Raw genomic sequence first — 24,699 nt, 5'->3', positions numbered from 1 at the left:
TTCCTCCACCTGGCAGTAACAAGGCACTAACCTCCACTCCACCCCTTCCTATAGTGTCCAAAGCTAAAACAGAAGATCCAGGTTCTCATAATACAGTATAAGATGTCCAGGTTTCAACTAAAAATCACTTGCCATACCAAAAGTTAAGAAGATGTCAAACTGAGTAAGATGGTCAATAGATGCCAAAACCAAGATGTCCAGAGATGTTAGAATCAGCTGACAATGATTTTAAAGCAGCCATGCTAAAAAATGCTTAATGAGCAATTATGAACATACTTAAAACAAATGAAAAATGAAAGGCACATACAGAAATAGAAAGCCTCAGGGACGCCTGGGTGGCTCAGTTGGTTAAGCAGCTGCCTTCGGCTCAGGTCATGATCCCAGCATCTTGGGATCGAGTCCCACATCGGGCTCCTTGCTCGGCAGGGAGCCTACTTCTCCCTCTGCCTCTGCCTGCCATTCTGTCTGCCTGTGCTTGCTCTCTCCCCGCCTCTCTCTCTGATAAATAAATAAAATCTTAAAAAAAAAACAAACAAAAAAAAAACTAACCTTTAAAAAAAAAAAAAAGAAAAGAAATAGAAAGCCTCAGCAAATAAACAGAAGATATAAAGGACCAAATGGAAATTTCCAGAACTCAAAAATAACTGAAATTAAAAGCTCCACGGATGGGAGCTTCCCTGGCAGAAAGGAAAAGACAGAGCAAAGAATCAGTGAACTGGGAAGATAGAACAACAGAAATTACCCAATCTGAACAACAGAGAGAAAATGCACGGAAAAGGAAAAGTGAATAGAGCCTTAGGGACCTGTGGGACCATAACAAACTACCAATATCAAGAATGAATTGAGATAGCAGCACTGACCCTGCAGAAATCAAAAGATTAAAGGAATACTACAAACAACTCGAAATATGTTAATTTGACAACTTAACGGAAGAGCTGTCACCTGCCTCCCCAGGCTGGTGTGAGGCCTAATGTGCTGGGTGGGAGGTGGTACATATAATACCTGTTACACCAGCAGCCACTGCCGCCACTGCCACCAAACAGGAAAGCCCTTCATTCACCCACTGACCTGATGCCCACTCATAGGAGCCCTGTAACCCATGAACATATCTGTTACTTTGCCTCATACAAAATAGGTCATTTTAACAGCCCTCTAACTACTAAGGAAACTGAATTCATAATTTTAAAACTGCAATAAAGAAATCTTCAGGTCCAGATGGTTTCACTGGAAAAATCTACCAAACATTTAAAGAATTAATGCAAGCTAGTGCCAAATTTGTTTTATGAAGCTAATATCCTGATACCAAAACTTGACAAAGTGCAAATAAAGAAAACTTCAATATCCCTCATGAATACAGATGTAAAAACTCCTCACAAAATATTAGCAAATATAATACACCAATATATAAAAAAAATACACACTATGACTAAGTTGTGTTTATCCTAGGGATGCAAAACTGGCTCAAAATTTGAAAAATCAATGTAATCCACCGTTTTCTTTCATCCAAAAAGAAATATCATGTAATCATATGAAATAATGCAGAAAAAGCATCTGACAAATGTCAATATACATTCATTATATAAATTCTTACAAAACAGAAACAGAGAACTTCTTCAACTTGATAAAGAATATCTACAGAGCACCTGGGTGGCTCAGTCAGTTAAGCGTCTGCCTTTGGCTTGGGTCAGTATCTCAGGGTTCTGTGATCAAGTCCCATGTTGGGCTCCCAGCTCAGCAAGGAGTCTGCTTCTCCCTCTCCTTCTACCTCTCCCAGTGCTTGTGTTGTCTATCTCTCTCTCTAATGAAAAAAATCTTAAAAAAAAAAAAAAAAAAAAGAATATCTACAAAAAGCCTACTGTTACCCTTATACTTATTGGTGTAATATTGAATACATTCTCCCTAATATCAAGAACAAGGTAAGGATATCCACCCTGACCACTCTTATTCAACATAGTGCTAGAAGTTCTAGTCAGTGCCATAAAGCAAAAAAAGGAAACAAAACCATACATATCAGAAAGGAAGAAATAAAACTGTCTCTATTTGCAGATGTCTACGTTGAAAATCCCAAGGAATCTACAAAAACAAACCTAGGACTAAGAAAAGTCAGGAAGGTCACAGGATATAAGACAAGTCAATTATATTTCTATATAGAAATGAACACGTGGAATTGAAATTAAAAACATGAGATGATTCACAATCACCAAAAAAAATATAACTATTTATATATAAATCTAACAAAACACATACAAGACTTGTATACTGAAAATTATGGAAATGCTGGTGGAAATTTTAAACATAAAAAAAGATGTCCATCCTACCCAAATTGATACAGAGGTTTATTAGAATTCATATCACAATCGCAGCTAGATTTTTTTTTTTAAATATTTTATTTATTTATTTGACAGAGAGAGATCACAAGAAGGCAGAGAGGCAGAGAGAGAGAGGAGGAAGCAGGCTCCCTGCTGAGCAGAGAGCCTGATGCGGGACTCAATCCCAGGATCCTGAGATCATGACCTGAGCCGAAGGCAGCGGCTTAACCCACTGAGCCACCCAGGCGCCCTAGATTTTTTTTTTTAGATAGAGACAATATTTTTCTAAAACTTTCAGGGCACCTGGCTGGCTCAGTGGGTTAAAGGTTAAAGCCTCTGCCTTCAGCTCAGGTCATGATTCCAGGATCCTGGGATTGAGCCCTGCGTTGGGATCTCTGCTCAGTGGGGAGCCTGCTTCCTCCTCTCTCTCTGCCTACTTGTGACCTCTGTCTGTCAAATAAATAAATAAAGTCTTTTTTAAAAAAATCTTTTTTCTAAAACTTTCACTGAAATCCAAAGCAACTAAAATACCTGAAACAATTTTGGAAAAGACAAATAAAGTGGGAGGAATGACTCAATCAGATTTTAAGACTTTACAATAGCAGGTATTGGTGGAGGGACAACTACACAGATCAGCAGAACAGAACAGGGACCACAAAAATGAGCCCACACAAATTTCCCAGATGATTTTTGACAAAGGTGCAAACCGATTTATTGGAGGAAGGACAACCTTTTCAAGAAATGATGTGGTTACAATTGGACATCTATGGGCAAATAAATAAATCTTAACCTAAAACTCACATTTATACCAAAATTTACTCAAAAATGGATCATGACCTTAAGTGTAAAATGTAAACTATAAAATTTTTAGGAAAAAAAATAAGAGAAAATCTTTGAGATCTAAGGCTGGGCAAAGAGTTCTTACACTTAACACCAAAAGCACTAGCCATAAATGGAAAAAGTGATATCTTATGCTTCATCAAAATTTAAGACTTTGCTCTATAAAAGCCCATGTGAAGAAAATGAAAAGACAAGCTATAGACTAGCATAAAAATCTACAGGGGTACCTACCTGGGTGGCTTAGTTGGATAAGCATTCAACCCTTGATTTTGGCTTAGGTCATGATCTGAGGGCCATGGCATCAAGCCCCAAGTAGGGTTCTGAGCTGGACATGGTGCCATGGCTGGACTTGAGATTCTCTCCCTCTCCTTCTGCCCCTCCCGCCCTGCCTATTCACAGATGTGTGTGCATGTTCTTTCTCTCTCTCTCAAAAAAAAAAAAAAATCTGCAATCCAAATACCCATTAGAGTACTAGTATCTAATATAAAAAGAACTCTCTGGGCACTGGGTGGCTCAGTGGGTTAAAGCCTCTGCTTTTGGCTCAGGTTGTGATCCCAGGGTCCAGGGATCGAGCCCTGCGTTGGCCTCTCTACTCATCGGGGAGCCTGCTTCCCCCTCTCCTCTCTGCCTGCCTCTTTGCCTACTTGTGATTTCTCTCTGTCAAATAAATAACTAAAATCTTTAAAATAAAAAAAAAAAGACCTCTCAAAACTCCAGTTAAAAAGAACAAACAATCCAGTTAGAAAGTGGGAAGAAAAAAAAAAAAAAAAGAAAGTGGGAAGAAGTCACAAACAGACATTTCACTGAAGAGAAGGATGGCAAGTAAGCATATGAAAAAATGTTTCACATAACTAACCACTAGGTAAATGCAAATTAAAACCGTACACCTATAAGGGCGCCTGGGTGGCTTAGTTGGTTAAGCGGCTGCCCTCAGCTCAGGTCACAATCCCAAGGTGCTGGGATTGAGCCCCACATCGGGCTCCCTGCTCAGCAGAGAGCCTGCTTCTCCTTCTCCCTCTGCCTGCTGCTCTGCCCACTTGTGCTCATTCATTCTCTCTGTCAACTAAATTAAATCTTTAAAAAATAAATAAAATTAAATAAAATTTAAAAACCATACACTTATCAGAATGGCTAAAAATACCAAATGATGGTGAGGATATGGAGCAACTGTATCACCCAAACATCACTGATGGGAATGTAAAATGATATAAGTACTCAGGAAAAGTCTGGCCATGTCTTTAAAAAAAAAAAGTAAACATGCAGCTACCATGTGTCCTACAACTGCACTCCTGGGCATTTACTCCAGAGAAATAAAGTATTCACATAGTAACCTGTATGCAAATGTTTACTGCAGCTTTATTTACAATAGCCAAAACCTGGAAACAACCCAGATACCCTTCAACAGGTGAACAGTTAAATAAACTGCAAGAACCATATGCTGGGGAGTGCCTGGGTGGCTCAGTGGGTTAAGCCTCTGCCTTCAGCTCAGGTCATGATCTCGAGGTCCTGGGAATCGAGCCCCGCATCAGGCTCTCTGCTCAGCGGGGAGCCTGCTTCCCCTTCTCTCTCTCTCTGCCTGTCTCTCTGCCTAGTTGTGATCTTTGTCGTCAATGGATAAAATCTTAAAAAAAAAAAAAAAAAAAAAAAAGAACCATATGCTGGAATACTACTCAGCAATAAAAAAAAAAAGAATAAACAATTGGTACCTACAACTTGGATCAAGTTCCAGAGAATTGTACTGAGTGAAAAAAGCCAATCCCAGAAGGTCATGATTTACAGTTACATAACATTCTTGAAATGGTGAAATAATAGAAATGGAGAAGAGAATGATTAAAGAAGTCTAAAGGAGAAGCAAGTGGATGCCAGTCCCAAAAGGTAATATGCAGGATCCTTAGAGTGATGGGAATACTCCACTTGACTGAATAGACGTTATCCTGCTGTGCGACTGTACTACAGTTTTGCAAGATGTTAAAATAACAGAATATACCTGATCATAGTCAAAAGGCCAAGAAGCAATAGTAGAAACAGAATACAATGCAGGGATTTCTCTGTATTACTTCTTACAACATTTTATCTCAGCAATTCTCTCAAAATAAAAAGTCTGATTAAAAAAAGCAAAAGCAGGGCGCCTGAGTGGCTAAGTGGGTTAAGCCACTGCCTTCAGCTCAGGTCATGATCTCAGGGTCCTGGGATCGAGTGCTGCATCAGGCTCTCTGCTCTACAGGGAGCCTGCTTCCTCCTCTCCCTCCCTCTGCCTGCCTGTCTGCCTACTTGTGATCTCTGTCTGTCAAATAAATAAATAAAATCTTTAAAAAAATAAAAAATAAATAAAATAAAAAGCAAAAGCAACTAAACTTCAATTGCTATAAAATCATTTATAAAGTTAACAAATGTGAAGGGTCTAAAATTCTGTTAGCACAGAATAACTGGGATTTCCTATTTTTCTTCCTTATACAACTGAACCTGGCTGATTTAATACCTAAAACTGTCTGAACCTCTGAAGAAAGAGAACGGGAGTATGCATTTACATCTTGGTCCCACATTTTGTTTACATATTTAGAACTTAAACCTAAACTGCTTCCCCAATCCTACCTTGGCACCATATAAATCCGAGTTCTTCATTAAAAATTCTGCTGATGTTCGCACTGTGACTCCTGTGGTTTCACACTGCAGCACACAATTTTCCAACGTGGTCTTACCACGGTGAATGACTAGGATGAAAACATGCAGTCAAATGCTTTAAGTAATGTGTGTTTTCCAATATTAGAAATGGTCTAGAGGTGACATGAGGTGGTCTAAATATTTCTCTAGCTACCATTTAAACTTTGATACTAGAATTACGAACTCATATTTTATAAAATAATGACTAAAATTTAAAAGCAACATTCTTAAAAATGATTGATCTCAGAAATGCAAAATCAAGTTAAAAAGCACTTTTCACTACCAAAAAAAGTATCAGAAAGTAACTTTCATGAGTATCTTGGAAGGGAAAAGAAAAGGAGACCCAACTTAAGATTCTAGAAAACCAGTACCAGCACAATGTGAATAGAACTGCACTGAGTCTAGGGCTAAATCGAATACAAAGAACACAGACCACAATATTGGAATGTTTAAAAGGGGGAAAAAAAAAGATCACAAGGAAATCAATATTAAACTAACAAATTTTTAAGAATAGGCTGAACTATTTTTTACTTGAGAGTAACTTCCTAAGTCATCATGTTATGTACATAAATAATTAATCAGCCTTTTACATACTCAAAAGTGGTTTGTTAAACTGCATCTTCTAGAAAAAGTAAAGTTTTCTTTTAAAACCTGGAACAAAATAATACAGGAAATATTCAGATACTTACTCAAGATTCCTTCTACAGCATCATGCTGGATAAATTTTATGCCTGAGATTTTAATATCTACACCTGTACAATCCACAAAAGTATCTCCTTTGCCCCTCTTTTCTATCACAATATCATCTGGTAGACCATACCCTAAGGAAGAGAACAGAGCATTTAAGATGAGTGAGGGGAAATGTCTACACTAAAATTGCTACAATAGATTTCTCTATTTCAAATGGCTCCAAATAATATGAGACCAGTCAACCAAGTTGCATTAAATAAAATCTAATCATCTCCCTACATTTCTTGTTTAATTTAAACTAGGGTATATAATTTTTAATAATAACAATTCCTCAATTTGCCCCCATATCAGGAAGACTACCCTATCAACCATCTCAGACCAGCTCAGCACTAAATTCACCTACAAAACTGCTATATAAAAATAAATAATCCTAAATATAGCTGGTTCAAAAGCTTTAAAGCACTTAACCCTTATAAATTTTTTCCCAAATCTGAAATTCTATTATTCTAATATAAATTAGGTTTAAAAAAAACCTAAGCATTTCTCAAGATTTTCTAATTTTAGTGTTCTTTTTTCCTTTATTTTTTCTTATTTTTAAATTGTGTATGGTGACTAACAGAACACAATAATTTTAGTATTCTCTTAAACAGACCGACTTCCAATCTAATAAACTTAAAACCATTTTAATTATTGAAGAAATAGGTCTACCTTGTGAACCAATAAAAAACACTGGATCTCTACAAATCCCAAACTAATAATACAGGCCAGACCTCTGAAAGGGCTTACAAAAAACTGAAGTATCAGAAAACCAGAGAAGTTGCCTGACTTTTATCATAAAACAAAAGCACATAAACAAAGCTGTAAGAAATAACTCTCATTGTCTAAGATGAGCCTTTACTTGAGTAAATGAAAGCAGTCACCACATCAAAAGACACAGACAAGATTTCAGGGACACTGGAGAAGAATCCTAGAGTACTCCATACTTGGGAATGCTGCCAATGGTAGACTGGATGATTGGATTTTGAGTATCTTTTTTTCCTGATTCTTTTTGTCTGTAGTTGGAACATTTTCTATAATAACCATTGTTTTTATTTTTATCACAACAAAATAAAAAATAGTAAAATAATTGTCATATTGAGAAAAAACAGACTATTGCATAAACATACTACATATTCTGAGTAGGGTTTTTAAGATTTTATTTATTTATTTAACTGACAGCGAGAGAGAGAGAGAATGGTAACACAAGTGGGGGAGTGGGAGAGGAAGAAGTAGGCTTCCTGCTTCGATGCTTTGCTGGGTCCCAGGACCCTAGGATCATGACCCCAGCCAAAGGCAGATGCTTAATGACTGAGCCACCCAGGCACCCTATTCTTAGTAGTTTTAAAACATAAAACCATCACTTAAGTGAAGGTATGTTCTAAACAAGAAAGAAAAACACTATATATAAGCCTATATATAAACCCTACTATAAGTACTAGTAACACCCTAAACACAGTAGGTATTCAATTATATATCTCCTGTGATAAGTGTTAGCTATAGATCAGAAAAGATATCAGATAACCTTTAATCTTACTCATGAACAAGTACTCCATAAATTCACACAAGAGATATCATAGGATTTCCCAAATTCTCAGAAATACCCTCTGTCAGTAAATCTACTAAACTTTACACTCAACTATCAGAATTCTATATGGTTATTTATTACACTTTGACAATTTCATTATTAATACCCTCACCAATCTCGGAAGAACTCTTATCCACCATAAAATCTATAATATCAATGTTATTTTCACTATGCCAAAAAATAAAGTGTTTTTATTGCAGTGATTTATCCTGCAGATGTGTTATTTATACACACACATCTATTATATATCAAATATTGGAGAGGAGAAAGAACAAAAATTACATACATAAAACAAAAAAGGGGGTGAGGTGATGTACTAGTGAACAGCAGGAAATTAAACTCCTAGCCTTGTTTCCATTAAGAAGTTTTGACAAGATAAAGATAAAGAACATAGCTTAAGTAGTTTGTGAACAGCTGCACAAGTCCCAAAATGATAAATGATTTTTTGCATTACAAGCTTTATTGCTAACTTGAAGCTCTTTTGGTAAATAGTTGAACAGGTGCATCTAAATTTGACACGTTATGGAAATACACAGGACCAAGATGAACAATTGTAAAGTAACCTAAATTTAGGAATCTCTCTAAATGTACAATACGATGATGCCTGCTAAAAAGTTATTTTTAATAGAATCTTTCAACATAAATGTTCTCAAAAGTACACTTTGGTCAAGATACGGAAGCGTAGAATTTGACATTCAGCAAACTTTTAATTTTCTTTCCCTCTGGAGAGAGAGCACAAGAGCACAAGTTGGAGAAGGGCAGAGGGAGAGGAGAGAAGCAGACTCCCCGCAGAACGTGAAGCCCATAGCTGGGTTTGATCCCAAGACCCTGAGATCATGACCTGAGCCAAAACCAAGATTCAAATGTTCAACTGACTGAACCACCTTTAAAAGCCCCTCAGCAAGCTTTTAGAGATTTAATAAGGGCACCTGGGTGGCTCAGTTGGGCATCTGCCTTCAGTTCAGGTCATTGTCCCAGAGTCCCAGGATGGAATCCCAGAATGGAGTTCCTGCTGGGCAGGGATTCTTTTTCCCTATCTGCCCCTCCTCCTGATGGTGCTCACTCTCTCTCACAGTCTCTCTCAAATAAATAAATCTTTGAAAAATAAAATTAAAAGTAATTTAAAATAAAAATAAAGAGTAAGATAAAAGATTTTTGGTCCACTTTCAAGTTGGACCTATACCTATGCAAAAATATGTTAAATTTAAAAACAAAAAACCATGCATCAACATATCCATAACATATAAGAAATAAGAGTAAGCAGTCAATAAAAATACTAAACTTTTAAAAAATATTGCTAGGAAAAATTTTTATTCTAGAAATGATATTTCCTCTCCATGAACCACCTACAATCTGGAAAATATGTTTCTTCCTAATGGTCTTTTTTTCTCTATATGCTTATTTTCCCAACACATACAAATAATCATACCTCAAGTTGCTCAAACATTGAGTCAATCCCCCATATACTTTGAAAACTCTTAATATTTTAGGGAAACTCATTTGAAATCAAGTGGATTAAATCATATTCTCGAAGCTTCAGCAAGCTCCAAGTGACTTACTGTTTTCTTAAGCATATCATGCAAAAGAGTTTGGTTGCATGATATTCCAGACTCACCTTCCAGCTCAATGGAATCAGCAATGGAGAATGTACCATGTACCGTGTAATGGCCAGGACAAACAATCACAGTATCACCTTCATAGCAGGCATTTATAGCAGACAACGGATCACTATGGAACTAGAAAACAAAAACAGATTGCAAATATACACCCCCAAAATGGCAACCTACATATCACTCTAGGTACCCTCATGCTTCACTTTATAAAGGGAGCCAAAACTACATACTTAAGTATCTCCTCATGATCAACACATGCTTGGTAAGTTCCTAATGCTGATGACAGATAGGGCTCTCACTACTACCCATTTCACCAAAGAATAGTTCTAGTAAGCTCCTGTAAATGCTTTGTAGAATTCAGGAAAACCTTGGAGTGAATTCAAAGAAAAAAAAGCCACCTCAGGCAAAAAAACTCCTTTTACCTGAATTTCTGTTTCCTCCTTACAAGGCTCCTGACAAAGCCTGTCCCTGAGCAGAGACTGCAGCAGACCAGTCATCATGGTGGAGGAGACCACATGCATCACCTTCTGACCATTTGGACGAATGCCCTTTGCTTGGATATTCGAATTCTTCTGATAACCGAACACATATCTTAGAGAAACCAACAGACCCGTCAGTTCTTAGTAAGACAGCTGGTTAGAAAAGATGCCAACTAACTAGGAATAACAAAGACACACATACCTCAACAAAGGATTCTCAATGAGTTTTAGCTTTTGTTTCAGCTGTTCAATCTCTGAATATAATTTTAACCCTTCAACCATGGAGATGTTTTCCTGCTCGGAATCAGAGTTACAATTTGACAAACTGCTTCTCAGATTTAAAAATGTCTGGTAACTCTCCTCACATTGGGACAACAGATTGCGGTAATCAACAACAAGTCCTGAAGGAACTCGGTCTTCAAGGATATCATAATGCCTGAAAGTTTAAAAGCAAATTAAAATCCACTGTCTTTCTGACACATTTTCCTATCATTAAAACAGCCCATTTAGTCCTCAAAGACCAGGAAGAAATAAAGCATTTTATCATACATAACTCAGGTACATGTAAAGTCTTTCTGAATAGCACTCTATTATAAATGGAAGCTATTTAAAGTTTTAAGGACCACTTCGTTAAAGTCACTAATGTTTCTTGCTTTGGGGAGTTGCTGGGTTTTGTCCTTAGATTTGTGCTTTAGAAACACTGAGAGTTCATGTTTTATCATTTGTATCATTATTTAATAAAAAATTATGTTCTCATATATTAGACTCAAAATCTTAATAAGCAGATGTCAGGCAACAATCTGGGAGTATGGGGCAGGGTGGGGAGGGAAGTATCCTAATAGTATTCATAATAATTTTGAAGATTACCATATTTATAGGATCAAAAATTTAAAATGATTTAAGCATTGGCTTTAGTCCTTCCTCACATTTAAAGCACTACAACACAAAATTATGCTGAATATTCCCTCAAGAAGATTATTACAGTATGTTTCAAAAATGTAAGGCTTTGAGAGTTGCAGAAAAAAATATATAAAGCTGCCATTACTAAACTAGAAAGTGATTAAAACAAAATAACCTTGTATTGGACAACCTTATTGGCACTTAAAATTTATTATTAGTTTATATACCTTCTCAAACATATAGATAGAACAAAAAGTATTTCTAGATGGAATATAATAATTTATTAACGTAGTACAATCACGTTAACAGATGTGAAATTAATGGATTTGAAAATAAACTGCAATATTCTTGTCATTACCTATAGTTTTAAATAATTGCTTCATTTCTCGTTAAAAGTTTACTGACTAGCTATGCCTGAGGCCAGAGTTTTTCAACCTTGACTGCATATTAGAATCACTGGAGAGCTTTTAAAAATACAAATGCTTAGGTCCCCATTCAGACCAATTAAATTGATCTCTAGAAGTAGAGAGGGTTTTTTTTTAAGTTCCTTGGGGATTCTAATGCGCAGTCAAGGCTGAAAACTATTGCCTTAGATGATGTTTTTTCAACTTAGTCATGCTCTAAATAAGATGGGGGGAAAAAACAGAACTACATCCTTAACAAATTTACATGAAATTACAGTTAACATTCAAACAGTATTTAAAATGAATAAAAAATAATTTTTTTCCACTTTTCAACTAAATGAATTAGGTGAAGCTTGAAAAGCATGGATTTTGTCTGCTTTGGTTAATCCATACTCATTTAAAGATATTCTAGAAATCCACTCTGCAAACAAAAAATTGGGAACCAAACCACTGACTGCTTGATCAAGTCTATTAAGTTATGAAGATTAAGACTCAAATTTTAAAATAAGTTTCTTAGCACTTCCAATATCCATGCCAATCAGCTTATTTCTCTTCATTAAAGTGATACTTTGTGGTCTAAAAGCAATGAACCAACACCTGTGTCTCAGACACAGCTTTGAAGCACAGCGTTTTGAATTAAAAAGGAAAAACATATACCTCACAGTGCAAAATCAAGACAATATGGTTTGATTCCCTTTAAATCCTGCCTGTTGATAACAGTACACCTATCTTTGCCCAGGGACCTTTTATAAAGAGTCTGCCTACATTTGATAACATTCCAGTTTCCCTACCAAGTACCATAGTTTCTTCTCCAAAACTGAAAACAATTCCTCCCTTATGCTTTCCCATCTGCCAGTGATGTACAAAGTATGTATATAAATCATTTCTTGTTGTTTAAACATGTAAAGCTGTCAAATCAGAATACATTCCTTTCCAAGATCAATTTGCTAGATACACAATACTCACCTACGATTACATTTCACTTCAGTCAAAACCAATCATTGCTTTCTAAGGCCAAGTATACCAAAACTAGAAAATATTGAAATCCTGGCATTTTATTGAATACACTATGGGAAAATAGGAAATGCACAATGGAAAAATTGGAAAGGCTAAATAAAAATTATACATAATTCTAATGGTAGAACCATTAACCAGACTTTTCACATTTCTTTTTTTTTTTTTTTTACTTCTTATTTACTATATAAACCAAGAGAAACTTACTAAATCTAACTGGGTTCCACAAAAATGTAATGGGTTACTGCCTTATCTTATGTAACCAAATCATCTTTCACACAGGAAAAAAAAAATTACCTTCTACAAAATCTTTTTGAGTGCCAGTTCTAATTTTATTCTTATAGCAGCACTGCCCTTAAATTACCACTTATGAATACAAGAAAAATTACCTAGTCTTAGAGTACCACCTAGTGGAAATGTGAATGCCACATTTAACAAAATCAGTGTAAAACAATTACTTGGGTTGCACCATTAAGCTAGGGGGTTTTTTGTAACGTAAGCATTTTTCCCTATTAAAATATGACAAATTAGAAAAAGAATGTGTTTCACTATTTAGGATATTTTTATGCACCACCAATATTAACTGTTTCATATTTTCATCCATTTGTCAAATAGGATTCAAGGACAAGAACTTGACAAAACACCCTGAAATAATTCTGTTAGTTTAACCTAGTATGTTTTACTATAGGAATTTAGAATAAAGCCAAATATTTTTTAAAGTTCTCTTTTAAAAAATTAAAACAAAAGAAGCCTTCTATAATTCAACTAATTTCACTATTTTTCAAACAACTGTCTTTGAATTTAACACAGAGAGGTTTTTTTTTTTTTAACACCTCAGCTCAACTGAGTTTTATTTTATAAAAGTTAGCCCTTTAACTTCAGTGTCCCTGAACTCTGCTGTTACTCACTTTATAAACTAAAAGTAGGTTTCTCTGCACTTGCACAAGTTTCATTTAATAACTTTTTAATGGGTTATACTATTTGTATGGTGGCCTGTTCGGTGTGTGGGCCCCTAAAGTATATATACACCAGATGGTTAAAATTAAACCAGGGCAGCTATTTTTCCAACACGTACAGGTCACTAACTTACAATCTCAATCGAGGTTCAACACATCGGACAAAATAATCATACTCATCCTCCTCTTCTTCATCCCAGCTCCTCCAAATGTTTTGATAGAAAAACCTGAAATACAAATTCAAATCATTCAAATTTAATCACTGGCTCGGTGTTAGGGTTCTGGAGGTGTGCAAGCTAGACTAAATCGAAACAAATGTATCAGCTACAATGGAGAAAGCTGCATAAATGCTAGATTTCAGTCATGAGTCATAAAACTTCTATGGATTGGCCAAAGAAATTTTTCTGTAATACTGGTTCCATTATGATCTTTAATTAGAACTATTTATTGGGGTGCCTGGGTGGCTCAGTTTGTGGAATATCTGCCTTCAGCTCAGATCATGATCCTGGAATCCTAGGATAGAGCCCCAGGTTAACTGAGTGGGGCATCTGCTTCTCCCTCTCTCTCTATCCCTCCCCCCACCAGCTCATGTTCTAAATAAATAAAATCAAAAAAAGAGAAAAGTTTTATTGACCATCTATAATTGGGTGGATGGTAGTGCCATTTGTTAAGACAGAAAAGACTTGGAGAGAAACAGGTTTAGGTTAAAAACAGAGTTGTTTTCTCCATGTTTGAATTGAGATGCCTATCTGACCTCCAAGTGGATGATGTCAAGAGTAAAGATGAATATAACAAACCCAGAGCCCGAGGGAAAGGTCAGGGCTAAAGATATAAATCTGGGAGTTGTCAACTTATTGATGGCATTAAAGCAACAGATGAGATCATCTAGGGAAATAATATAAGGCAGCAGTTCTCAAAGCCAGCTACCTGTTAGAGCCGTCTTGGAAGCTTTTAAAAATTGGTTCTCAAACCTATTCTAGACCAATAAATCAGAATCTTTGGGGGAGTGTGGGAGGTAGATATAGAATCTAATTTTTTTAAACCTATCCAAGTAATCAACAAATTTTTATTATGGAAAATTTCAAACATATACAAGAGCAAACAGTACCATGAATACCATGATACTATGATGAAGCTGCATCACCCAGCTTCAACAATGATCCACGCATAGGCAATCTTATTTCATCTCTACCTTACCTACTCACTTCTTTGCTCCCCACACCCACCATGCCGACACTGGATTACTTTAAAGCAAATGTCAAACATGTAATATCGTTCACAAATTTTAGTATGTAGCTCTAAAATAAATCTTTATATCAAGAAAAAGTTAAAATTCTTTAATATCCAAACATCCAGTTAGTGTTGAATTTTCCCTGTTTGTCTCTTCTGCTATTGTTGCTATTGTTGTTTTATCATTGGCTTGTTCAAATAAGGATCCAAACAAGGGTCAGCCACTGCGCTTAACTAAATCACTTTTATTCTATAAATTATCCTCTCCTCCTTTTCTCCTTGCAATTTATTTAAGTTTTCCACACTCTAAATGTTATTGATTCCATCTTCATGGGGTCATCTAACATGTTCTTCTGTTTCTTTCACTTCTGGTAAACAGAAAGATCTAAAGACTTGATCAGCTTTAGGAAAGTTTGTTTGTTTGTTTGTTGTGGCAAGGATACTTAAAAGGAGACACAATGTACTTCCATTAGGAAGTATATGACACCTGGCCATCTCTTCTGATGATGAGGTTAAGAAACCAGTGGATTCAGTTTTGTCAGCCTGATCCATCCACTATAAAGTTCCCTATGAGTTTTCAACCAATGGTTGTAGCAGCCAATCATGATCATTGCCTAGAAACTTTATTTATTACAGGTTGTAAATATTGATATTCTGATCCTATCATTCTTTCCTCATGTATTAGTTGGAATACTCTTATAAAAAACAATTCCCAAGTGATTCTAATGTGCTTCCAAGGCTGATTAAATAGAGGGAAGGGTAGCTAGCCTAGGATGGATCCCTGGGTAACTCCAACATTTTAAAGTTTTGAGCAAGAGCCAAGATGACTAAGAAGATGGGAGGAGAGTGTGTTAAGAAGATGGGAGTGACCAAGTAACTAGAATGTGACCAAGAGGGAAAGCAAGATGAGATCAGAGAAGAGATGATGGGGAAGGAGAACAAGGAGGACTTTGATGACCTCAAGCACAGCTTCAGTGATGCTGTGGGGCAGAAGCATTACTGAAATGCCACGAAGTGCAGACTGAGACTACACAAAACTCTGCCAGGAAGTTCTGCTGTGAAAAGGAGCAGTGAAAATGAAGCCATCTCTTAATCTTTATAGATTAGACTGCTAGTCTCTTCAGCCTCTAGAGTCATCTTTTTATGTTGTTGTTTGGCTTTTTTTCTTTCTTTCTTTCTTTTTTAAGAAGGAGAGAGAGTGAACAAGAGCAGGGGAAAGAAGGAGGAGACTGCCAGCCAATCAGAGGGCCCGATGCAGGGGTCCATATCAGGACCCTGGCCTTGGACCAAAGGCAGAGGCTTAAAAGACTGTGCCCCCTCTAGAGTCATCTTAAAGAAAAAGAAAAAAAAAAAAGGAACCTGAGCATGCCTTTACTCAGTAAAAAAAAACCTGCTGGTTCCTACCCCCAGAATGAAGTTCAAAATCCTGAGTGTGGAGGTATTCCATGGGTTCACAATCTGGCTCTAGAGCACCTCTCTTAACTTCAGACCTCTTTTATGCAAACTCCCATTTCAGAAGCTCTTTCAAGCCTCCATGTGACATGCTGGCAGGCTGTCCACCTTCTCCACCTGGTGATCTTATACTTACATTTTAAGACCCCCTCAAGTAGTAAGCTCACCAGTACTGTACTGGACATTCATACATCATTCACATCTGCACCTCCTCTGGTGTTTATTCTCTCAAGAGAGAAACCTTGACTTCTGCCATATCCACTCATCATCTCCGCATCCCCCAGCTCTACTCTACCACCAGGTCCCAGCCATCCAACCTTCTCAGGAAGCCTCCATGTGTCCTCTCCATACCCCATTCTAGTCCACTCTCTTGTCCCTAACCTGGGCTTCCTAGTCCATCTCCCTGCATTTGTTTTCCAAAATACAAAGTTGATCTTATTCACCTTTGAATAAAAACATTTTGATGCTTCCCCAGTGCTCTTAAAGACAAAAATGACTAACCTGCTGGCAAAGCCCTACATCTTCTAACTCTTAACAACCTCTAAGCTGGTTTCCTAAGCCTCCTCCATTACTGTCTGTTCCAGCCACACTGGCCTTTCAGCACCTTAAATTCATTCAGCTCGCGAACCTGTTCCCTCCCTACCTCTGCCACAGCCCCTTTCACCTAGCCAATATTTCAGATCCAAGTCCAAATGCCATCTCCTCAAGAGACAACCATGTAATTGCCACCTAACCTAGCCTTAGGACCTACCTCTTCACTGCACTCCTTGCAGTTTCCAATCACATATGCACTTCTGTGTGATTAGGATTCATCTCCCACCTCTAGATTGACAGTCCCTGATGATGGTGATTGTATCAGCTTCATGCTTCAGTCACATCTACCCCTCAACTCAGGACTCAGCACTTGAATATTCATTGAGTAAACAAATGAGAACCTGCATAATTTGAACTTTTCTGGGCATTAACCAGAATCTGAGCCCTCAAAATGAAGAATAAATTTGCCAGGCTCACCTTCAAATAATACCATTACTAATTCTAAATACTAGTCTTTCTACCAATTTCAATACCCCTAGAGATTAGCTCCCTGATTCTTAATTTCCTAAACTCATCAATTATCCCTTTACCTTCAAATGCTTCAATTGAAAGATTTTTTTCAAGTGAGATAAACATAAGAGAATTAATTATATTGGTTCTGGACAGAGGCCAATTCTTTAGATTTATATTGCTAGGCCTAATGCTGAATATATAGGGTTAAAATTTCTTGGGTACAATTAGAAATTTTCCAGAACATCTTGGAAGCAGGGCCTGAGATACCCTGCTTCTTTGTAAAGCATTCAAATTAAGCTCAGCAAAACCAGGTTAACTCACTAATGGTACAAAAACTGAAAACTACAAGACACTAAGCCACACTAGTTCATAGAGAGTACTCTAGGAAATCTCCCAGTTCCCAGAGAAATAGAAGTCCATTTTTAAATAGATAAAAGTCAGCCTTCCTTAGTGAATATACTTATAACACAGAAGATCCAAAAGAAGTACCTGTACCAGGAAATACATGACAAAAGATCTATCTGATGATCGTTATCAAAGGGGAGGTGATGGGGGAATGGGTGAAATAGATGATGAGAGCTAAGGAGTGCTCCCTTGATGGACACAGGGTAATGTATGGAACTGCTGAATCACTATATTGTATACCTGGAACTAATATAACACTGTATATTACCTATACTGTAATTAAAATTTTTTTTTAAAAAAAAGGGTATACTGTTTAATCCAGGTAGGAGCTTTCCTCCTCACTGAAAGGACAAGATGAGCACATGTTCAAGTGGAAATCAAGTATGCCAAAAAAGGTTGAAAGGCATGAACATATCCCCTAAGGATACTGGAAATGACCTGAGAAGAAACCTTCTTTGGCCAGATACATTCTTGAGAAACAGGGGCGCCTTGGTGGCTCTGTGGGTTAAAGCTTCTGTCTTCAGCTCAGGCCCTGATCTCAGGATCCTGGGATTGAGCCCCCCATCTGGCTTTCTGCTCAGTGGGGAGCCTGCTTCCTCCTCTCTCTCTGCCTACTTGTGATCTCTACCTGGCAAATAAATTTTTTTTTAAATCTTGAAAAAAATATATATATGTCTTGTCAGTGCATAAGACATGGTGTACCACCTCCTTCACTTTCTCTTCTTTCCTCATATTCAAGTACATCAACCATAAGCCTTAGCATCCAGAACTTTTAAGGGTTTCTAAACATATGCAAATCAAACAAAGAATCTCCTATCTTTTGTTAACATTTGGGGATACTGAATGAAAGCCACACAGGAATTCTTTGTATTTTTTTTTTCAACTTTTCTGTAAGTCTGAAATTATCTCAAATGAAAATTTAAAATGCTTTTTAAATCTTTTTAATTTAAAAAAGATCCCCCTATCTTTGAATATTTTAAAATACTGCCATGACCAAATTTACAGTATGAGTTTTAAATCTGGGTATATAACACAAACTAGAATTACTGCATTTCATCCATAGTTTCTGACGACAAGGTTATTTTTATCAACTCTCCTCTCTTCCTACCTGACATGCTCAATTGCAAGGGCTGTCTGGTCAAATATTCCAGAATCATCAAACACCACCCACAGCTCCTGCAGGGGCAACCGATGTTCCTTCAGATCGAGGAGCTCATTCATACATTCCAAGGTAAAAGAGCTCACTTGAGATTCACAGAGGTATGGGTCTGCAAGCCTCACCACTGCCTTCAAGGCTGCAAAGTCCACATCTGTGACCTGAAATTTAAAATAATGTGACTTACATGGAAATCAAAATTAAGATACATACAAAACACTACTAATAGCCTGATTTTATTATGCAGGTAATGGGAACAGGGAGCCTTCCTCCATAATATAGAAAATAAACAAGAAAGGCCTGGCTCTTACCCAAATGGAGCTTACACTGTAATTGAGACAAACAAACAAGATGGTGATGAGCATGTGACAAAGTATAACAAACAGGGGTAGTGGTCTGGTTTTGCTGGGATGGTCAGAGTCACTTCTTAGCTGTGATGTACAGGATGAAAGGGAAGCAGCCATCTGAAGAGCAGGAAGGTAAAAAAGGCCCTGTGGCAGAGAAAAGCTTGGCTGCTGGAGCAGTAGAGAGGCAGTATTTTTTGCTGGAACAGAAGGAAAGAAATGGGCGGGGGAGGGGCACCAGGCGATGAGGGGAGAGAAAAGGGCAAAGAGAGGAAGACAGAAATGGCATTAGAAGGAGCTTGGATTTCGTATTCTCTAGACAATGAAAAACCACAAAGCCAACACCATGGCTTTGGTAAATGCAACGCATTAGAGATTTTAAGCAGAAGAATGATACATTTCTCTCTCTCTCTCTCTTTTTTTTTTTTTTTGACACATTTCTCTTTTAAAACAATGACTTTGGGGTTGCCTGGGTGGCTCAGTGGGTTAAGCCTCTGCCTTTGGCTCAGGTCAGGATCTCAGAGTCCTGGGATCGAGTCCCACATGGGGCTCTCTGCTCAGCGGAGAGCTTGCTTCCCCCTCTCTCTCCCTGCCTCTCTGCCTGCTTGTGATCTCTCTCTCTGTGTCAAATAAATAAATAAAATCTTAAGAAAAAAAAAAATGACTTTGACAACTTTGGGAGAGTGGATCAGGGTGGAGGTTGAGGGTTGGACATGTATGGAGGACACGACCAATGACAACACTATTATAACCAAATTAATAGGCCTTTCCTGCCACCAAACATATTAACATAATACAAAACTTAAGTCACCAGAAACAGCTGCAACCCACTGCCTCATCCATAATCACTGCAGTAAATGATGTCATTTTCTCAAAGAGCTGCAGCAACAACTTGTATTCTCACTCCCTGGTTTAACATTTTAGGTTAACAGGGTTTTCTGTGGTCCAGTTAACAAACACTGAGAAAAATTCACAGCTGTAATTAGAGTGCAAATTTAGTGTAAAAGGCCCAGTCAGTTGAAAAATAAGATCATTTTTACTTTTGACAATGGGATACATTATCAAGAGATTAACCACATATCTACAAATTTGTTAGGCAAAAAATAGGCCAGTTTTAAAATGCCTGTTTGGTTTGAGCTACTTAATGGGCTACAACTAAGAAGGTAAAAAATTAATTGAAACTCCGCTGACTTCATAATGAGGTCTCTTTATTTTTTAAATGGTCTCAAATACCTCCTCCACTTCATAGGTTTATAATCCATTCTCCTTGTCAAAGGACACTGGAACTTTAACCACCTCAATTCCCGAGTAGCTCCTCCTTGGCTGCCTTTAAAATTTGCGGAACACTTCATACACCGTGACAATTAGATGTGAAAAACATGCTATTTTCAATCAGCTCATAAACTTTAATTAAAAATAAGCACTTTGGCTCTAACAGTCTGAAGGAAAGTGCTTTAAGCTAGAGACAAATGTCTTAACAACAGAATTAAATTTACCTCAACCAGCACCTCAAACACATTAGTGTGCCAGACTGCCCGCCATCCAGATGGTTCAAGGACCTTCTCCAAGAACTCAGCTGTGAATTCTCTTACTTCAGAGGCCTTGCAGTCAGCTACAAACAAATTAAACACAATAAGAATTGAGACTGCATAAAGCAGAGAAAAGTTAGTAAATCCATTTTCTCAGAACTAACTGGCAATCTGGAGACAGAAATCTACTTGTAAACTGAAAACATTAAAAGCAGCAAAACAAAAAACAAACAAACAGCAACAACAACAAACCTACTCACCTAAAATGTAATCTTGATAAGCTCTGAATCGCTCATAGAACAAAAGTTGACTTGTCTGGAATATTTCTGGAAAATGAGTCTTTCCTTCAAGCACAAAACTTGGTAAACTAGAACCTGGCTTATCATGATTGCTGCAATCACTGCATGAATCTTCATCTGGAAACAGAGCTAAAAGAACAAAAATAAGCAGGTTTAACCATCCTAGACACTTCCAGTGCTTACAGACTTCTCAGAAATTCTAAACAAAATACAAATAAGGATTTGGATGTGATGCTTTATTTACCTTTATCACCATCAAAAGAAATCAGTTTTCCAAACTTGAAAATATCTCAAAATCCAAGTTCTACTTTGAAACAATAAGAACTTAAAATCTTTCATAGGTTAAGTCTTTGTTGTTCTGTGAAGTTTTTCAGGAAGGCAGAGAAAAAAAGGTTTTTCGATTCACTGGCAATCACTAAAAATCTCCTTCAAAGGATAAAGTTATGATTCTTACTATAGCTACCAACTTCCAATGGTCAAATAGCTTACAGTTATTTTTTTCCCCAAAACAATTCCATAAAGTCGCATTAAAGTTAGGAGCTAGTTTCCTATATTCCTTCACAAATGAGCTGAAGCAGCCCTTCATTTTCTGCAATATCAGTCTGTCAATGGTCCCTCAATAAACAGGGATGAGAGATGCTTAATAATGCATAAGGTTTACTTCGCTAAAGGTACTTTACTAAAAGTTCCTCCTCACCAATTTCAGTGACTGTGTCTAAAGAAAGGATTAGAAAATGCTAATCACATTAGGTTTGGGCTGTATGTAATTATGTTTCATAAGGCATGATTTGATCAGTGGCATATCTAATTCTGTATAATATGATGTTTTTAATAGACAAAACAACTACTAAATAAACAATGCTGAGGGTAACATTTAAGCTGGCAAAATAGTTTCCACAGGTTGTTTCAGGGAGAATATCTGAGACTGTTATTAACAGCAATCTTTCTCTCAACCACACCCCAGCCCACTGCCCGCTGCTCCTCATATTTTTTCCTTCCTTCGAATCTTTGCCTCTATTCAGGCTACCAGAACTACTTGATCCCACAAATGACCCATAGTGTACTCAAGTCTACTGCTCACATGCCAAAGCACATGAGCCTCAGAAAACATCAATACCTCACTGCTGTGTGGCAATCTCTCTGTGCCTCAGCTTCCTCTCCTATAAAGTGAAGATGAAGATAGCATGCCTGTTTCAATTCATTAATTCAATAAATTATCTGTCAATCACTTACCCATCAAATAGTATATATAAATGTTTATTAGAGGAATAATGCCTTCCCATTGGGATAGTTTTTATCAAAAACAATAAGAAGGGGTGCCTGGGTGGCTCAGTGGATTAAAACCTCTGCCTTCGGCTCCGGTCATGATCTCAGGGTCCTGGGATCGAGCCCCACATCGGGCTCTCTGCTCAGCAGGGAGCCTGCTTCCTCCTCTCTCTCTGCCTGCCTCTCTGCCTACTTGTGATCTCTGTCAAATAAATAAAATCTTAAAAAAAAAATAAGAAAAGCTATCAAGGAAACAAGTGTTGGTGAGGATGTGGATAAATAGGAACTCTTATACACTGCTGTAGGCAACAAAAATGGTACAGGGCTATGGAGAACAAACAGTATAGTGGTCCCTCAAAAATTTAAAAATAGAATTACCAGAAGACCCAGTAATTCCACTTCTGAGTATATATCCAGAAGAACTGAAAGCAGGATCTCCAAAACATATTTCTACGCCCATGTTCATAAAAGCATTATTCGCAAGGGCTAAAAGGTGGGAGCGACCCAAGCGTCCATCAATGGTTGAATGGATAAGCAAAAGGTGATATCTCTATACAAAGGAATATTTTTCAGCCTTATAAAGGAAGGAAATGCTGACACCTGCTACACCATGGATGAACCCTGAGGACATGATGCTAAATGAAATAAGCCAGTCACGGGAAGACAAATACTGTATGAATTCACTGACATGAGGTACTCACCGTACTCAAAGTCATAGAGACAGAAAGTACAATGCTGGTAGCCAGGAGCTGAGAGAGGGGAGGATGGGGAGTTATTGTCTAATGGGTACAGAGTTTCAATTTACAAGAAGACGAGTTATGCGGATGGAAGGTGGTGATAGCTGCACAACAGTGTGAATATATTAAACATCACTGAAGGGGCACCTGGGTGGCTCCGTGGGGTAAAGCCTCTGCCTTCGGCTCAGGTCATGATCCCAGAGTCCTGGGATCGAGTCCCGCATCGGGCTCTCTGCTCAGCAGGGAGCCTGCTTCCTCCTCTTTCTCTGCCTGCCTCTCTGCCTACTTGTGATCTCTGTCAAATAAATAAATAAAATTTTTTTAAAAATCACTGAACTATACAGTTAAAAATGATTAAGATGGTATAAGATGGTAAACTTTATGTGTATTTTTACACAATATAAAAAAGCAAAGACTACCTGACTTCGCCACAATTCTTTACAGCCACTTTGAAAGTACCACTTTTCACACATTATTTCCATTCATCTTCCCCATTCTGTAGGACCACTGGCTCTGTTTTCCACATAGGAAAACTGAGGCCAAGTGATTTTTGCCGGTTCACAAGAGGGATCAGCAGTGGAATTAAATCACAGGTATGTTTTCTCCCTTTGCCAGGACTCTTTCCACTACATAACCCAACTGAAAATGTTAAAGGAAAAGTCTGAACAGCTTAAAACATCAGGAAAGAAAATCCTAACGTTCTCTCCATAAAGAGGTACACAGCACTGAAAATTGCACTTGGGCTCTATTTTTAGACTCTGCCGCACCCTGGCTCCCTTCACTTTGGGCGTGTCAGCTGCCGTCAGTGCTCGGGGCCGCTACCGAGGCCAAGAGTTTACTATCTTCTCTTCGGGGAAAGGATTCATGAGCTCCTCTGAGATTGAGATGAAAAAGAGGAGACGTCTCTCCACAGATGAACGCAAAAAATAAATAAATAAATAAATAAATAAATAATAATAAAATAAAATAAATAAAAACGATCCGGAAGCCCACCCAGACATCCCTGCTGGGAATTCCTGAGCGGGCCCAACCCCTTTCAGTGTCAAGGAAGCTGAAGCCCGATGGGGCGAGGAGAAGGGGAGAGGCCCAGGGTACCTCCCGACCTTGACGTTCTGAGGAGGGGTCGGGACCTCTCACAGTCACCGCCGCCACCCTGGCCAGCCGCTCCGGAAGGCCTGTGAGACCCAGGCGCCCTCGGAGGGTCCCGACTGCCCCAAGCCACCGCGGACACGGTCGGCTGCTAGGAGGCAGCTCCTCCGGCCTGACAAGACGGGTGCTCACCTTTCTCCAGAGGCGCCGGCTCCTCCTCGACCGCCCAGTCCTGACAAGACGGGTGCTCACCTTTCTCCAGAGGCGCCGGCTCCTGCTCGACCGCCCAGCCCGTGCGCTCCTGCTGCGCTGTCATGGCCTGCGACCCCAGCCCGTCACCCGCCAGCGATCCGTCCGCCATTTCAAATTTCCGCGGGCAGCCGCCTACCTCGGGAACAAAGTGACGCAGACGCTCCTGACTGGATGGTGGGCCGAGGCGCTCAGGCCAATTAAAGGAAAGCGTACGTTGCCCCATTTCCGAACGAGCTCCGCCCTCTCCCGCCGCCTCTCACGGGTAACAGCGCCTTTGCGCCACCTACTGGCCGGACGAACCGCTGCTGTTCTCGCCCAAGTTCTTGGTTTTTTTGTTTGCTGTGATTAACATGGACAAAATTGAACTTGGAACAGAATCTGGGATGACTTCTGAAACACTACC

At 38.2% G+C, this 24,699-nt stretch overlaps 1 protein-coding gene across 2 annotated transcripts in view; it reads right to left on the bottom strand.

Moving 5' to 3' along the window:
• SHCBP1 (SHC binding and spindle associated 1) overlaps positions 1 to 24,496 on the bottom strand; it is a 29,513-nt gene extending 5,017 nt beyond the window's left edge. Inside the window, exons 1-10 of one of the 2 annotated variants that reach the window (XM_059152971.1) lie at positions 24,297 to 24,496; positions 20,914 to 21,081; positions 20,621 to 20,736; positions 18,733 to 18,941; positions 13,625 to 13,717; positions 10,419 to 10,652; positions 10,160 to 10,328; positions 9,740 to 9,860; positions 6,500 to 6,631; positions 5,742 to 5,860 (exon numbers count right to left, since the gene is read on the bottom strand). In XM_059152971.1, the coding sequence (XP_059008954.1) occupies positions 5,742 to 5,860; positions 6,500 to 6,631; positions 9,740 to 9,860; positions 10,160 to 10,328; positions 10,419 to 10,652; positions 13,625 to 13,717; positions 18,733 to 18,941; positions 20,621 to 20,736; positions 20,914 to 21,081; positions 24,297 to 24,405 (1,470 nt within the window). In that variant the 5' untranslated portion in view covers positions 24,406 to 24,496. Of the gene's footprint in view, positions 1 to 5,741; positions 5,861 to 6,499; positions 6,632 to 9,739; positions 9,861 to 10,159; positions 10,329 to 10,418; positions 10,653 to 13,624; positions 13,718 to 18,732; positions 18,942 to 20,620; positions 20,737 to 20,913; positions 21,082 to 24,236 lie in introns of both variants that reach the window. The other variant, XM_059152970.1, reaches the window with a different exon arrangement.
• Between the last annotated feature and the right edge of the window lie 203 nt (positions 24,497 to 24,699).

Source organism: Mustela lutreola, chromosome 16 (genome assembly GCF_030435805.1).
Source record: "Mustela lutreola isolate mMusLut2 chromosome 16, mMusLut2.pri, whole genome shotgun sequence".
Classification (NCBI taxonomy): Eukaryota; Metazoa; Chordata; class Mammalia; order Carnivora; family Mustelidae; genus Mustela; species Mustela lutreola.
The sequence above is the reverse complement of the archived record's forward strand: the minus strand, read 5'-3'. Positions and strand labels throughout refer to the sequence as shown.